This window comes from Doryrhamphus excisus, linkage group LG12 (genome assembly GCF_037039965.1).
Source record: "Doryrhamphus excisus strain RoL-2023G ecotype Guam linkage group LG12, RoL_Dexc_Guam_v1.1, whole genome shotgun sequence".
Lineage (NCBI taxonomy): Eukaryota > Metazoa > Chordata > Actinopteri > Syngnathiformes > Syngnathidae > Doryrhamphus > Doryrhamphus excisus.
This window is the reverse complement of record NC_136368.1, coordinates 1,614,679-1,631,099: the sequence shown is the minus strand read 5'-3', so window position 1 is coordinate 1,631,099 and position 16,421 is coordinate 1,614,679. Positions and strand designations below refer to the sequence as shown.

At 45.2% G+C, this 16,421-nt stretch overlaps 3 protein-coding genes across 5 annotated transcripts; 1 reads left to right on the top strand and 2 right to left on the bottom strand.

Moving 5' to 3' along the window:
• Positions 1-653: 653 nt before the first annotated feature.
• Positions 654-4,134, bottom strand: tsn (translin). Its single transcript, XM_058082335.2, has 6 exons — positions 3,947-4,134; positions 3,696-3,789; positions 3,512-3,608; positions 2,930-3,045; positions 2,758-2,837; positions 654-1,528 (listed from the first exon to the last, which is right to left on the bottom strand). Exons 1-6 carry the CDS (start codon positions 4,010-4,012, stop codon positions 1,298-1,300), a joined length of 684 nt encoding a protein of 227 aa, XP_057938318.2. The 5' UTR covers positions 4,013-4,134; the 3' UTR covers positions 654-1,297.
• Positions 4,135-4,606: 472 nt separating this feature from the next.
• Positions 4,607-14,225, top strand: fam124a (family with sequence similarity 124 member A). 2 transcript variants are annotated; one of them, XM_078795144.1, is made up of 5 exons: positions 4,650-4,816; positions 5,020-5,048; positions 8,677-8,708; positions 11,187-11,944; positions 13,368-14,225. In XM_078795144.1, exons 4-5 carry the CDS (start codon positions 11,198-11,200, stop codon positions 14,028-14,030), a joined length of 1,410 nt encoding a protein of 469 aa, XP_078651270.1. In that variant the 5' UTR covers positions 4,650-4,816; positions 5,020-5,048; positions 8,677-8,708; positions 11,187-11,197; the 3' UTR covers positions 14,031-14,225. The 2 variants fall into 2 exon arrangements, with proteins under 2 accessions (XP_057938645.2, XP_078651270.1); XM_058082662.2 differs by lacking the exon at positions 5,020-5,048 and having other exon boundaries at positions 4,607-4,816.
• On the bottom strand, positions 13,101-16,228 carry LOC131136127 (uncharacterized). Of its 2 annotated transcripts, XM_078795145.1 has the most exons (4): positions 15,801-16,228; positions 15,094-15,252; positions 14,707-14,997; positions 13,101-13,977 (listed from the first exon to the last, which is right to left on the bottom strand). In XM_078795145.1, exons 1-3 carry the CDS (start codon positions 16,138-16,140, stop codon positions 14,708-14,710), a joined length of 789 nt encoding a protein of 262 aa, XP_078651271.1. In that variant the 5' UTR covers positions 16,141-16,228; the 3' UTR covers positions 13,101-13,977; position 14,707. The 2 variants fall into 2 exon arrangements, with proteins under 2 accessions (XP_078651271.1, XP_057938649.2); XM_058082666.2 differs by having other exon boundaries at positions 13,101-14,997.
• Between the last annotated feature and the right edge of the window lie 193 nt (positions 16,229-16,421).

The window sequence follows — 16,421 nt, the reverse complement described above, 5'->3', positions numbered from 1 at the left end:
CCTGTGATTGGCTGGCCACCAGTCCAGAGTGTACCCCGCCTCTCGCCCGAAGACAGCTGGGAAGCGGTAGAAAATGAATGAATTGCTCAATGCTCAATCATAATTATTGTTCATTTTCCAGCTAAGTATCCAAGAGTGGTCAGGTTGAGAAACTCTGCTCCAAAAAAACGCCTCGATTGCGTCTAATGTCTGAGCTGATGTGCCTTGGCTCCTCCAAACTTCAACCGCATTTGCAAAGCCTCACTGAAGCAGCATTTTGACAGACTAGACCGACCCCCGTCGGCCCCCCTTTCAGTCTGCAGGCGACGTTCACGACTTCAAATCATGAAAGCTTTATTTTCTTTGTAGCACTTTACTGAACCCTCCAGCTAGAAGAGTTTACATTATTGCATTCTCCACAACAGTCGGGTCCATCGGAACGTGGAGCGTTCCGATGCCGTTCGTGTTGTTGAAGGGTGACTGACCAAGGTGGCGAATCACTGTGTCCACACCAACACTACTGTGCTTTTTTTCCCACCATTTCTCATTTCAAATCAGACCTGCTGTATTATTTCCTGATGTAATAATATATTGTGACTCAATATTAAAAAACATTTTAAAATTGTGGGGTTTTTTTGTGTGTGGTGGGCTGAAAGAAAGACAGATGGACCGTACCACACTGCGCATACAAATGTATTTCAGATTAAGGAAGGTACACACACTGAACACAACACGCACAAAGATGATGGCACATGCAGAACCGCACATCAGGTCCACGTTTGAAGGAGCAGCGTTCCAAGATTTCTTCAACTATTCCTTCACGAAAGTCGCAAATACAATTTGGTAAGGAAACAAAAACTGGAGAAACAAAAAAATTTTGTCGTTTTTTTTTTGCAAATAAAGTCACCAAAAAAAAAAGCCATCCTTTCAGGAATTCTCGGAGCAAATCCTTCAGAGGGCGCCAATCCACAGCGGCATGGCTTGCAGACCTACAACTAGAACAAAGGTGTCCGAAGTCCAACCGGAAAATTTACATTTGATAAAGAGCTGGGATCCAGGATGTTCCGACCTGATTCATATACAGTATTAGTACGGTCCTACACTGGATTGATTCTGCTGCATCCAAAATCCTTCCGTTCTTCCGTATCCGGCCTTGTTGGAAAAAGTATGGACACCCCTGAAGTGGAGCACTGATTATCACACACGCACACACAGTCTGTCTTTGGCTGCTGGGCCCTCAATCAGAACCTGGTTTTGGACGTCCGGGTGTGGTCGGGCCCTTTGATCCAAATTCCCTGCTCCCCCCCTTCCGAGTCTATTATTTGCCTCCCCCGTGCTCAGGCTCCTTGGCCAGGCCTCGGATGGACAGGTCGTAGACCACCTCCTCGATCTTCTTCACGTCGTACTTGAGGCCGTCGTAGCGTTTGCGAAGCGGGTCGTTCTTCAAGTTGAGGAGACGAAAGCCCGAGTCCAGCTCGTTGATGAAGTTGGAGATGCGGAGCGGGCGGTTGTAGTCGCCCGCCGTCACGCTGTTGACGGCCAAACGCGACTGAGAGGGAGGGGGGGGGGGGCAGAAGGGTGCAACATTAAAAGGTCCCCTGGCGTGTTTTTAAGAAAACTTATTATCAAATGAGATGCTTGATGACCACAATGCATCCCACCAGGCATCCTTCAATTATTTAAGATACTGCTTGAAGATAGTTAGGTATAGCATACAAGTCCTCCCAACAGCCACAAGGGAGGGGTGTTTGAATAAAATCTACTGATGGCTATGTCATTTTCAGATGAATCCACCACCATTATTGCGCTTGGCCGACACTTCTCAAAAATATACTTTTTAATAGTTTCCTGTGCTTGAGTTGATTATTTACACTAAATATTGCTGTGTAACCTCATGTGTCATCAAAGCAATATTATTACATTTCACAAAATGTGCAAAACTGTGCATTATTATACTATTACAGTTTTAAAACATGACATTTTCGTGTGCTGCTCCAGGGAACGTGGTTAAATCTTACAGACAGTAGATCCCCATATAGCTTGATATTGACATTCTCCAATTTCAGATCAACATTTGCAATAAGAGTACTACGATGTGTTCAGGGACCCCGAACACACACACACACACACAGTGACGTATAACTGCCAGTAATTGATATAGACCAACCCTTCCTGCTCGCTTTATATTGACATTCACCAATTTCAGATCAACATTTGCAATAAGAGTGCTACACACACTGAACACACACACACCCAGTGAAGCATAAAGACTAACCATGAGTAAACAAGAGTGGCTTTTTTATAACCTGCTGTACATTTTACCTTTATTATCACATATTTCTAAAAAAATAATAATAATTATTACCGTGTTTGTTTTGCAGGTGGAAATAATCGACTCCTTACAAGAATCAGTAGACCCGAAATCGGAAGGGAAGGCGTCCACGCAGGTGGGCAGTCTGCCCGGTGAATGAGTGGAATAGTGAAATATATCTATTTACTAGTGTTGTAAAATGATTTTAATCATGGTTTTCAAATGATTAATCAATAATTTTAGTGCATTTTATCGATGTACGTACTGACAGCTTCAAATTGGCTGAAAATTTAAATCACGCTAAAAGAAAAACAGTAGCCGAACACTTGAATCACCCTTTACCCGCTGTTGAGCAATGAGGCGTTGCATTCAAATACACCTCGTCAACTGAGCATCTCATGACACCCCTAACTTATGAATATGCAAATGAGGCAAAATGGCGTTTGTTTCCTAATGAAGGTACTCACCAGTTCACTGGCCATGATCAGCACCCCCGCCAGGTAGTCCTCCACATCCAGGTGAAAGCCTTTGTCCCGCACCACCTCAACTGTGATACACACGAACACACACCACAGTCAGACATTGTTCTATGACAACAACAATACCCACGTACACACAACCACACAATTGTGTACCTACTGTCCAGAATCTGAGCCACTTCCTCTCGAGTCACGAGGGTTTCACTCTCCAGGTAGACGACGAAGGCCGCCAGGAAAGCCAAACGCTGCAGGACGAAGCGCCAGTGTTCATGAAACCTGGAGGAACACGAACAAATGTATTGGGACACATACAGGAATAAATGTAGAGAGAAACATTTTGGTTAATCTCAGTGGTGTTTGATGAAGTTCTACATCAAACTCCTCTGGGCATGCCTTTATGGGCTCTCCACAAAGTGTTCCTACAATAGTGTAAGCCGACACTTGCCCAAAATGTCTTGCTAAGATTAAGAATTAAGGTTCAGGGACAATAAGAACTCTAATCCTGTAGTTATGTGGACACTTTAGTGATTAAGTGTGCAGACATTTAGAATCTAGCATTGGGTTCCCTAACCTTTATTGGGCATATTTTATATTAGAAATATATCACAGGACAACACCAATCAGTTGTATGAATGGCAACAGGTGGATCCACGGGTTAATTCTGCCATCTAGTGGAAGAGTTTGTAATTGTTCATCATCTCACGGCGCAGGGATTGGGAACCACTGCTCAAGCGTAATGTACCTGTAGTACTGGTCCACTGGAAACTTGGTCTTCAAGTCAGCAATGTGTGTGCGGACCGTGCAGAACAACTCCCTGGCTTTTGTACACTTGTCCGGAACTAATGACAGTCAAAACATGAAAACATTCCAATAGTGAGTGAAAACCTAAGCAGTACAAAGACAGTAGGAAGAAGCAGAGCACTCACTCTCCTTGAATCCAGACGGCTGGTGGACACTTTGGAGTACAGTCAGTATCTCTCTGGCTGTCTGCTCCAGGACTTGTACCACTTTACGGATTTCCTAAAATAATATAAACAACAAAAATGTGCTCGTTGAATCAGACAGAATGGACGCATTCAAATCAGCTGTTATGATAAAAGGAACACAAGTGACAGCTATGTGTGGAATACTAGCTTAGTAGTAGCTAGCAGCTAGCTGCGGCGAGGGTCTTTCTTACCTCTCGGACGTCCTGGTCTGCACTCAGGAAGCCTTGAATGTAGGAAAACATGTCGCTTACCGACATGACCGACTTCTGCTGTAGACCAAACAACACACAAACGTGAGGAATGTTTTTTTTTTATAAGGAGACGTGCCGTAAAACCACCCGAACGTGCCCACGAAACGTCACTGCGCATGCGCTACCTGGAGTCTCTCTCTCTATTTGGACGCGCGTAGAGATGACGTCATAGCATCGTCGCCGACCTTTGCGTGTCTGAAATGTCAAAATGTAAAATTCTATTATTTATTATTTCATAAGAGCATACATTGTTATATTTTATGTTGTATATATAAAATGTATATATCTGTGTATATATAGTATAGGCATATTAGAAAATTAAAAGGAATTGTGTTTCATTACCGCAACAAACCAGTTGAGGGCGTAAAAGCTACACAAATTCGGATGCTGCCTCCAAAGACTGCAAAATATTCAAATCTGTTGTGGATTAAAAATATATATTCTATATTTGTGTTAGCTCTCCTTTAAGTAATTTGAGTAATTTTGCGTGAACCCACAATATGTAAGTAAAAGGTACTCCTCCACTTCGCCACCCTGGGCAACTGTAACATTTACGATTTCCCACAGTACCTGAAGGCACCGCATTCCGACTCCTGTCGCCTGTTGCTGGCAGTTCGTCAATCGGCTGCAGACACACTCAGCTCGGCTCGGCTGTTACATTTCCGCCGTGGATATAATCTGCTTGTTTTCCGCACTTCTCTACGTGGACTTTGCAAACAATGCGTCTCGCTACGTTTTACTGAGACATCCCGAGATGGAAAAAACCTCCGTAAAAGATGAGTGTGTGGATTCTGGTGCAGAAACCGCTGGGTGAGTTGGGCAGAAAGGAGAAAAATGACTACCAGATGCTCGGTACACAAGCAATACACATTACAACATCATGTAGCTCAATATACTGCACGGTAGTACGTGTTACGAAAAATGTGACTTCAATTGCTCCGGGTCCTTGAAGTCAATTCTTCCTCGATGACGTCTTCTTTCAATGAATATGTTGGTGTTCACTTTGCTTGCAGACTTTAGTCAGAGATGGACCTCAGGAGCGGTATGTTCTTCTTCTCCTTGTTTGTGTGCTGTTTAGTGACCCTGTGACCTGTTAATGACCATGTCACCCACACACAGGGCACTTAAACTCGGATTAAGATGCTCTACGCCTGCACAATCCAATGACAGACGTTTTCAACCGTTTCACCCTTTACAATAAGGTGGACAGCATTTTAGATCAAATGGTGGGCAAAACTTTTGACCGGGTACCGTATGTGCTTGGGTCCCTTGTTTCTGGACTAGAGTAGTTTAAACATGTGGTTGTTCATCACTTGTTTTGCATTACAAAAACAAGTTTCTCTTCAACATAAACATTGAACATGAAAAGTGTGTGAACGTCCCTTCGGACTACCTCCACATTATGTTTGCAAAAACGGTAAAAACACCCAAATGTCCCATACAGTACTACTTCCCTGCAGAACTCTGTCATAGAACGCTTGCTTCTGAAAGAAATGCCCATTCTGCTTCATATCAAAGCCTTCCTGAAGCTGCTGTGCCGCAGTCCTTATAATTACCGTAATGACCCGTGTATCACTCCGCAAACCATAGGAATTACGTACATTGTTCGGGAATTACAGTCATTTAAATGTACCACTGCAAATCCTATTGTCATTCATTCCCTCAACGGTCCACATATGGCTCGGGGGCCAAGGTTTGCCCATCTCTCTTTTAGCATACTGGATTGTGCACGTGTAGCTGACGTGTTGGGCTAGATAGGATGTGTGCAGTAAGTATGGATTAAGACGTTGACTTGTCTGTTGCGTGTACCTCCTTTTTTTAATGTGTCTTGTGTGCGGTGTAGTTGGCCCTAATCTTTTTCCCCACATCCCATTGATGTGAATTAAGGATCCACAAATGGGATTAATGGCTGGATCGTACGGTGTGGTGGCGAGCTACAGGAATTTAGCACAAAACAAGACGCAAGTCTAACATTGTGTAATATTGTGTAACGATCAAAAAGTTACACAACAGTAACAGTGGAGGCTAGGAGGTATTACCGTAAATATTCAAAAGTACAAAAAATGTGACTCGCTCCGGACAGAAGAGCAGCACCAAATATTTATCATTTCCTGATCATCTCCTGTGGCTGAGTGATACAGTCGCCCCTCGTTTTTGCGGTTAATTAGCACCAGGCCCGCCTGTGACAGTGAAGTAGCATTCTTTAATTATAAATGGAATATTTTTGTAGTTAGAGCACAGAAAAACTTGTTTATTACCTTCTAAATGTAGTCTCTAACATCATAAGAGCCCTCGAGACACAAAATAACACCCCTATAGTCACCTTTACACTCACATTACCCAATATAGTAGACATAATAAGAGTAAATCAGCCATTTAAGACATAAATTAGACTTGTGTGTTGCTATAAATGTGTTCCCTCGGGCGGCGGAGGGAGTAGTGGAGTTGCGAGTTGAGTTTCAGGTTATATAAGGAATTCAAACATGATGTAGTATTCTACACTGGTCACTCAATAGGCGTCAGTAATGATGTTCGCTGAGACACACAAGCACCGGACTTGATCGCCGGAACATGGCCGTGACCCACGGCAAGCTGAAACTCGACTCTCAACTCCACCACTCACTCTGCCTCCCGAGGCAACACACAATTATGATTTATGTCTTAAATGGCTGATTTACTCTTATTATGTCTACTATATTGGGTTATGTATGTGTAAAGGTGACTATAGGGGTGTTAGTTAATGTCCAGAGGGCTCTTATTTTAGTATTTTAGTCAATTTAGGAAAAAATATGCATCATATGTCTACTATATTGGGTAATGTGAGTGTAAAGGTCAAGTGTAAATGGCCAAATGTATCACACCAAACTGTACTGTACTGCTGGATGGTGATTGCTATGATATGCTGTGATGTATCCAAGCCTAGAAGCGCTGTTTCAACGCCACTGGCCTCGCTGCTGTCACAGTTAACGTTTGGACCACAACCAGACAACACCAGTGTGTGTGTGTGTGTGTGTGTGTGTGTGAGAGCCAAACCAGACACAGATCTTCCTCTCAGGCCTCCTCTTCCTCTCCATCACCACAGTCATGGCGCCTCCCCGTGTCTCCTTTTGCGGCAACATGTTTGGCCTCCTCGCACAGGGCGACCCACAGGGCTCGCTTTGATTCTGATCCCATAGTCCAAAGTTGGACGCAACCTGTCTCAAGGCAGGAACCGGATCAGACAGAGTTCCTGTGCTTTTATTTGCATTTTGGGGACATTTTCGAGTGGCGGTTTGGACATTTTTACTCCATGCAGCATCTGGATCTGGTCTGCTGCATCTGTAGAACTTTGTGGCCGAGCAGACTTTCTTAAAAACATTCTGTATTTTCCATAAGTTCAATTTGTGTTCAGGGCGTTTCCTTGGCAGAGGTAAGCCAAGGTCATACCTGCTAACGAGTGATGGTTTCCTCTCTTTCCTTCCTGCGTCTCCTCCTGAGTCCAACCCAAAAAAGCCCAAAAGTGGCTTCCAGAAGTCAAACCAGCATCTTGGTACCGGTCCATACTGCCGCCGCTGCCAGCATCCTCTATTGTCGTTGGACGGGGACGCTGGGCGTGTGTTGGTTCTGTTGGGTCAGGCTACAAATTGTTTTTAGTTGGTTTGACATCTTTACGGCGCTCCCACGTTTCCCTCCTGCGCTCACGTCTCATTTTCTCATTAGTGACGTCCCGTGACAGGAAACACACATTTCACTGTGCTTCCCGACCACCTCGTTAGTCCACCAGGCAGGTCATGTGGACATGGTGAAGTCTTCTACTAAAATACCATCAAAATAAACGTGCATATACTTTAGAGTAATAGGTACACAGCTTGTATAGCACTGAATAAAAGTACTTAGATCATTGACTTGTCATGAATTCAACCAATCAGTAGCTCTAAGCTATATTGTGTGCTACTAAGTCTTGGGAACTGTCCCCATGGCTGAGCATAGTGCCGAGTGCACCGTATCTGCATTCTGCTTACCGTCATGGCGGCCAAACGTACGTATAGCATCCTAGGGAAGTGGAAGTCCAGTAATGTGTGCTTCTGTCTCGTGTCTTTGGTCAAGACCAACCAAACCTGACCAGCAGCTCTGTTAGATTAGAGTACAATATAGTACAAAAACTAGGGCTGTCAACTGAGTCCATTTTTAATCACGATTAATCACACTTTGTCCATAGATAACGACCAATTAATAACAGTTGAAAGACGTTTTCACTGCCGCTATCAACATGAGACTGGATAATATGTTTGCTTTGTGCAAATGTATTAAACATTGTGTTTTTTTAAAAAAAAACATTAATATGGGCCACTGTCCATCACAAATACGGGTGATACTAATTAGTCCAAAAAATTGTGGCACTAAAGGGAATTTCTCACTTTGACAGCACTAATGAAAAAAATCAAGACTCCAAGAGACAATGAATGAATGCGATCGCCCCTCTTGTGGCTGATGAATGATAGCTACCGTAACTCGTCCTAGCTGGCGAGGTTTGCCGGGGATCCCGCCAGGGGATCCCACCGGGGGATCCCACCGGGGGATCCTTTTGGTCTTTTCGGAGTCTTTTAAGCCAGATTGTGATGTGAGGCCATGTGGACTTGTTTTGTGGTCTGACGTGTGGATGAAAGCGTCTCACCTTCTGTTTTCTGCAGGTCTGACTACAGTCCCCTGTCTTCTACCAGCAGTAAGTACTTCCAACACACACACACACACACACAGGGGCCTACATAGTGGGAAAATGAAAAAGCAACACATGTACATATGCTACCTCAAATACATTTAAGTATTGAATTGAATATATACATTTAAAAACATTCAACTTTCTTCTGAAATAATCTTTGTCATTGCTTTCCTTGCAACATTGTGACTTAATTTCCATATTATAACTCCCATCATTTTACAACTTAAAAAAAATATAAGCTTTTTCCTTTTAATATTTAAACTTTATTCCCATAAGATTACAGGTTTTTTAACTTTCAATTTTTTCCTGTAAATCTTCTTAATTTTCATAATATTTCAACTTTATTCTCATAATATTATAACTTTTTCACAACCAAATTTTCCAAAAATTGCATTTTTTGTTGTTTTGTTTCTTTACAATTTTTTAAAAAGTCTTTCTATATTGTGTCTCTATTTGTTTTTTTCTAAAATTCTGTTTTCAGAATGTGGCACGGGGCAAAAATTGACACGGTTCTCCAAGCTGTGTACCTAGTACTTTACATTGTATCCTAGTGTACTCTAACTGTGTATATCTTACTATTGGAGTGAATTGCCAGTTCTCAGATCGTATGGTTTGTGGGTCATGATGAGGATTAGAACCAATAGCTGCTTGTTAAGCTGATCCTCAGGAAGTAGCGTCATAGGAAGTCCAACACTGTGTGTGTGTGTGTGTGTGTGTGTGTGAGACAAGGTGGTTTGTTATGACTTACACCGGTGGTGATGTGCCATGTGGAGTTCGTCAGTCGCCCGCCTCCACACGAGCTTATTTAAGTTTGCCTGGAGAGCTCACTCATGTTTATGCAGGTGGGCTTAACCCCTGACCTTTGACCTCACCTCACCTCAGCGTCCCCGGATCGCATTTCCTGCAACAACAAAGCAGCAGCGGTGTCAGCATCTGTACCAGTAGCTGCGTTGATAGTCACCATGGTGGCGAGGGGTGGGTGACCCACGAGCTGTGTCAATTCTGCGGCGTGTGTAAGCGTGAAGGGCGTGCCTGTCGGTGTAATGATGCGTGTGGGCCAGACGCTAACAACAACACGACGCCACTAGAGTAGAGACACATGTTGTAATACATCAATGCAGATGTCTGCGTGCGTGTTGTGCGGTCCCTCGCCAAAAGACACGGCGACGGCTGTTCTGAGTCCAAGCATTTCCTGATCTGAAAGAAATTAGAAAGGAAAAATATGAATTTTTTTTTTTAATGTGAGCATCTCAACCAAACCCTCACTTCCTTATATGGGCATGCCCAGTTGAGTAGTGGCTACCGGTGGGAGGAAAAGCAAGTTTTGTTTAGCTTAGGCAAGCATCAGGCAGAAGTGGTTGGAGTTCCTGATTCCGTGTCCTAACCGTGTTTATTTTGTGTAAGTAATCGGACAACAGGGGTTCGGCAGCAGTCCAGAAGTCCTCGGGAGCGCTTGGTAGTGAGGTCGGCGGGAGGCGTGCCTGTAAGAGGTTCAGGGGTGGAGTAAATTACACAGACCGTTTGGGCGGGAGGCAGGAAATCCATGGAAACACTGCAGGAAGGGGTGCAGAGTCTGGAAGATATAGAAAGCTCTCTGTGCAGGTTATCGTGTATAGCTGCTCCATACGAGTCCAGAACTCAATACAAAGGCCCCAAATGAGTACAATAGGTCCCCTATTTAGGGGGACTCAAACACGCTGGTCTCATGTTGCAAGTCAACATTGGTTTAGACATTATTAGAGCCCTTCACATATGACATAACACCCCTATAGTAATACCGCTAATACCCAATACAGTAGATATAAGAGAAAATAAGATGTTAGCATTGGGGGGGGGTTTCTATCGTCCCATCAATGTAACATCGCTGACACCTAGTGACCAGTGGAGACTACTACATAGCATCACAATGTTCACAATGGATTTGGATGATATTTTTAGGAATTGTCCGAATTGGGATATGGAAAGAAAAAAAAATACAGGACAAGTGATCAAATATCAAAGATTGATCCAAAAACACGTGATGGAGTGAAGTCGCCAAATTAGAGGCGCAAAAGGTCACAGTGAGGTCACCCACCAGCCAGAATATTAGGTACAGCTTCACGACTTATTGCACTGAATGAACCAATGACTTGTTTTAATTTGCTCTCCAAACTGGAACATTTTCCTTCTTATGCCTGAGAACACAAAGCTCCTCCCCCGCCATTTCACACTTGGTTTAACCTACACACACACACACACACACACACACACACACACACACCCTCCAATGTTGCTAATCACTCACACGTGTGTTTTATGTTCCGTCACCAGCAGTGCGTGCTGCCAGTGAACGCACAAAGTGTTGGAAAGGGTTACATAAAAAGTGTGCTAGTGGGTGTCAGACTGTACCTGAATGCATCACAGCTCATGACCTCCAAAAGGCCCTCTCCTCCGCACAAGCGGCGATGTTGTGTCTAACTGTCTTGTCTCTCGTCCGTGGAGGTGACGTGTCCATGGGCGAGCCCCAGGACCCCTTCCTGGTCAGCGTCCACCTGATCGCCGATCCCGGCGAGGGTCTCTTCCTGCAGCGGGCAGCAGATGGCATCCTGGCGTGGGTCCACCCTGAGCTGCAGCTCTTCAAGGTCTCGGAGCGGGCCGGCTTCTCTCAGCACCCCCGCCCCAAACACCATCACGGCGGCGTCCAGGCGGGCGCCCCCCAGCCGGCCCTGGCGGTCATTTTGTTCCTGCAGGAGGGCTGCGGCGGCGGCGAGGAGCTGCACCGCTCCCTCCGGCGGCCCCCTTGGCGCTACCATCACAGCGAGGAGGTGAGCGGCGGGCGGAGGGTGCTCCCGCCGGCGCCGAGCACTCAGGACTTCTTCACCTTAGCGCCCGGCACGCCGCTGTGGGCCGTGCGGCAGGTTCACCACGGCAAGGAGATTGTGCGCTTCACCCTGTACTGTTGCCATGACAACTACACCGACACAGTGCGGCTCTATAAGCTGCTGCTTCAGCGCCGACTGGCCCAGAAGAAGCAGGACTTCTGCTTCCTGGTGGTCTACTCCAACCCGGACATGGAGATCCAGCTGTCCTTCAAGAGGCTGCCCAGAGGTCAAAGGCCGGCCGCGCTGGACTCCACCGTGATGGAGGTCAGGGTGCGAGACGTGGGGGCGCTGGTGCCCCTTCTCCCCAACCCGTGCAGTCCAATCAGTGACCTTCGCTGGCAGACGGAAGACTACGATGGAAATAAAATCCTCCTGCAGGTGAGAAGCTCTTGAAATCATTGAAATGCATAACATAAACAAAGTGGAAAAGTCTGTTCCAGGGTCAAACTATTACACCTACAAGCACTCTCAAGTCACATTCTAAAGTGTAAAAAGAAGTCAAACATAAAAACAAGTTGAAAAGTCTGTTCCAGGGTCAAACTATTAGACCTACAAGCACTCTCATGTCACATTCTAAAGTGTAAAAATAAGTAAAACATAAAAACAAGTTGAAAAGGTCTGTTCCAGGGTCAAACTGTGACCATCATAACGCTTATTTATGTGTATAGGCAATGTCTTAAGTCAACTTTCAACATTCTTAAGTGTCTTACAAGTGTAAAAAGAAGTGAAGCACTGTATAATTACGTGACTATGCTGGCAAGCGAGGCAACGCATCCCGTCTATGGTCTTGTTCTCTTGTTGACGCTCACACGTATTAATCCTGTGAGGCGTATTTATCCTGCGTGGACTATCAGTTTCAGAGGGGTTGGGGGTCCAGGTGGCGGCAGCAGATTAGTTTGGAAAGTTAAACAGGGATTAATCAGACGTCCATTAGTGGGATTGAAGGGAAGCGACTTGCTAACGTCCCGGGACAATGACGCTAAACGGCCAGCTGCTCTTTGGTTTATAGTTTTAGGTTTGTAGAAATGTAGATTTTTGGCAGAGTTTTTGCATCATCAAGTGTACAACATAATGCCACAAATAGATTGCAGGCCTGCGTGGACACCGAAACCTGTCTCCGTGTTTGAGACGGACACGTGTAGTCTAGACTTCTTTTCTTGTTCTCTACTGTGTGATCCACTCATGATGACTTCTCCAGATGTTGCTGGCACTCGTATTCCTATACTGTGTGTGTGTGTGTTCAGCGGCGGTGGTGTTCATGTACCCACAATCGTCCCAGGAATGGTCTATGTAAATGTTCTCGTTCTAATTATAACTTATAACGTAATTATAATTCGTGACCATAATATTTGTACTTTATTCTGACAACATTATGACTTTTTCTGCAATCTAATCCCCCCCCCCCGCAAAAAAATAATTTTATTGGTTGTTTTGTTTCTTTGTTGTAATATTACAACTTTAATATTTCAACTTTGTTAGTACATTTTTCCTCATGATATACATTATTCACATAAAATTATGACTTTTTCCTCTTCATATTTTGACATTATTCTTGCAGATATTTCCATTCTTGCTTTTTTAGTTATTTTTCTTTCTATGGTATTTTTCGAATATGGGTTCTCAGGGGTTAATGTGCTGTATTTTAGTGTAGAAAGTGTCATTTGGAGCCAAGGAGGAACAGCACGTTTAGTGAAAGTGGTGTTTGTTTGAAGTGTTCACACAGCCGCCCAATGTGGTGCCGATCCAGATTAGAATTGTGTTCAGTTTTCAGTCTTAATCTTTGTTTTTTTTTTTTGTCCAGGTCCAAGGCGTCCACTTCAATGTCAGACATGATCCCACCCACCTCGTTGCTGACTCTTCCTTGGCTCAGCAAGCTCTTACCTGTAGCTCCGCCTCCTCCAGGAGCCGCCGACATCACCAGCATCATTATAGGAGCGCATCCCGTCCCAGACTCCATCAGCAGATGTCGGTGTGCTCCCTCCCCCTCTGCTGTGAGGAAGACAACGGGGAGGGGGAGTGGTTCTGGCGTGACTGGTGCCAGCCGTCCAGGGGGCGGGGCCAGCGCTCCAACTCCCTCTTCTCTCTGCCCAACCTGGGCTCGACCAGCTCCACTTGCTCCTCGCCGGGCCCCTCCCCAGCCAGCCCCCGCCAGCAGAGGCGCTCCTCCCTCATCCCGCCTTTCCGGCTCAACGTGGACGCCCTCTTCGGTGCCGAGGAGACGGACGTGGACACGGGGAATAGAGTCCAAGCGGGCGGTGTGGACCTCACTGTCGTGTCCGCGTACATCCAAACAGCCCTGGAGGCTTCTCTGCCTCCACCGCCGCCGCCAGAAGACATCGTCCCGCCTCCTAATGCTGACATTCCAGAGAATAACCCAAAGGTACAGCCAATCAGCGACAACCACCAGACACCTGTAGGGAAATGTACAGAGGATGAGGAGGAAGACCAGGAATTCTACATTTGATGGGCGCCTTTGCTCTCTGCTGCCCTCTGGTGGACTTATCTTCACTTGGCTCTGTGCCACCCTCTAGTGGACAAAGCTGAACTAACCTATTTTGTGCATGTTGCTTTTTTCCGATTGTAAACCCTTATTTGTGTACAAACTGTTAATACATACTTTTTCCATTCGTTTAATTTAATAAAACACTCCTGATGAGAACCTCCTACCTCCCCCCCTCACATACACACACACATACACTTAACAGTACACAATATAATCCCAGCCATTATTCCAAAATTCAGGTATGGGGTGAGGGAGTGATGCACTTTTGATTGTATTTTTAGGGGGAGGGGGATAAAGCGTCTAAAATGAACATTTTTTCCCGAGACATAGCTTTGTGTTATTATTAGTTATTGTCATCATTCAGCCTTTTCTCTTTAAATTGCACTTTTTCGCTCCAGTTTACAGAACCACATCACACCACGTCACAACCAAACAGTATTGTCCGTTTGTACAGTCCTTTGCTGCCCTCTCGTGTTTGTTTTGCGAATTGCACTCCACCATCCTGCTATCCATTTTCAGAACCTGATCCCCTGTCGATCAGAGAGCTTTCCTCCACCTAGTATCATCTTATAAATTAAAAAAGTGTCTGTGTCACTGTGCGGATAAAAAAAGTCCCCCCAAAGTGTGTCTGTAGCACCTCACTGCTGACTGGAACGTTCTAGCAGCTTGCCAACCAGGCCTAAAAAAGCCTGATTGAAGGCATTGGTGGCCGCCAGTTGCTCCCGTCTCAGAGACTCCTCCATCTCTCTGGCCAAGCGCATCTCCTCCAAGGCGAGCTGGAAGTGTTCGGACCGCTGCTGGAACTGCAGCTCCTGCAGGCGGATGACACGCTCCTGCTGCGCCTCCTCCACCCGGTGGTGCCTCAGGTCGGCAGAGTGGATCTGGCGGAGGACGGCCACCAGCTCAGACTCGCGTGTGCCTTTCCGTCCTATCAAATCAAACAACTTGGGTTGTTTTTTACCAACAACAACGCAAATAAAAGGAGCAAATGTGGCAAATATTTAGTAAATATTGTCAAATGTACTGCGTTTGAGCGTGGGAGTGGGCGGCGCCATTGTGCTGATATTATCTTCCTCCTCCTCAGTCTCCACTTCTGACAGCTGTGACGGTGTGGGCGGGGCTTCTGGCAGCGGGGCAGAGATGCTTGTGGGGCTAGGCGGCTCCACCAACGTTGGACTTAAGTCTGGAAGACACGAAGGACAAACGTGTTTACGTCATGTGCACCGTGATTATTAGGATCGATTTCAGTATCGAACTACAATGATTTAGTTATTATGCACTGCCAACAAAGCTCGTCAAAGATCCTCTATATGTGACAGGAGTGTTTGGCCGCTTTTCAGAACCTATTGCTAAAAACACTAGTCAGAGATCCTCTATATATAACAGAGGATCTTTTATATGTGACATGACCCATCTGCTGTTTTTAAGGACCTACTGGCAAAAATGCTAGTCAAAGATCCTCTATATAGGAGAAGATGGATCGTTCTGCTGTGTTTAAGGACCTACTGCCAAATGCACTAGTCAAAGATCCTCTATAAAGGACAAGATCGCGCTAGTGTTTAAGAAACACTGCCAAAAAATGCTAGTCAAACATGCTATAATTACATAAGCGTTGTGATTTGTAAATATAGAATATATACAGTAGTTTATAATGATATTGTGCTCGTGTAAAGCAGCGAAGGGGATTAAGAAGAGTAAAAATATATAAGTGATCCAACAAATCCAGTTCACCGTCCTCAATGACGACTTCCAGGAAACCTCCATCGTCCCTGGCTCTCCTGGCGTCCCTGTGGCCGTAGATGGCGTCCATGTGAGGGAACCATCTCCAGCCCTTCCTGTGGGAGATGTTCTCCTTGATGGCTCTGTAGTCGCTCTTCATCTTCTTCAGCTTCTCTCTGCACTGCCGGAAAGTTCTCTCGTAGCCATAAGAAGCCATTTGCTGGGCAAGTTCTCGGTAGACTTTCTCGTTCCTGGTTCCGTCCAGCTCCAGTTGGATTTTCTCGTCGGACACCAACATGAGGAACTGTGTTACCTCGCTCACGGACCAGGGGATGGTTTTATGTGGGGCCATGCTTGTGAAATTTAAAAGAAACAACGGAAGAAAAAACAGCAGGTTGTTCTTTGCTTCTGGTGTCAATGGTCGTCTTGTCGCGTGCTGATGACGTCGACAGACAGCAAAACAATTGCCTACGTCATCCACTCGGCTCATTTGGTGCTTTGTTTGTACTGTATTCACAATTTTTGAAAGAATATCAGTGATTTTGTGAAATAAAACACATTTATACACTTTTATTTTTTGTTTGTGCTGCCTTTATTATTTTGAATCCCAAACATTTTCCGGTACTTATCTAA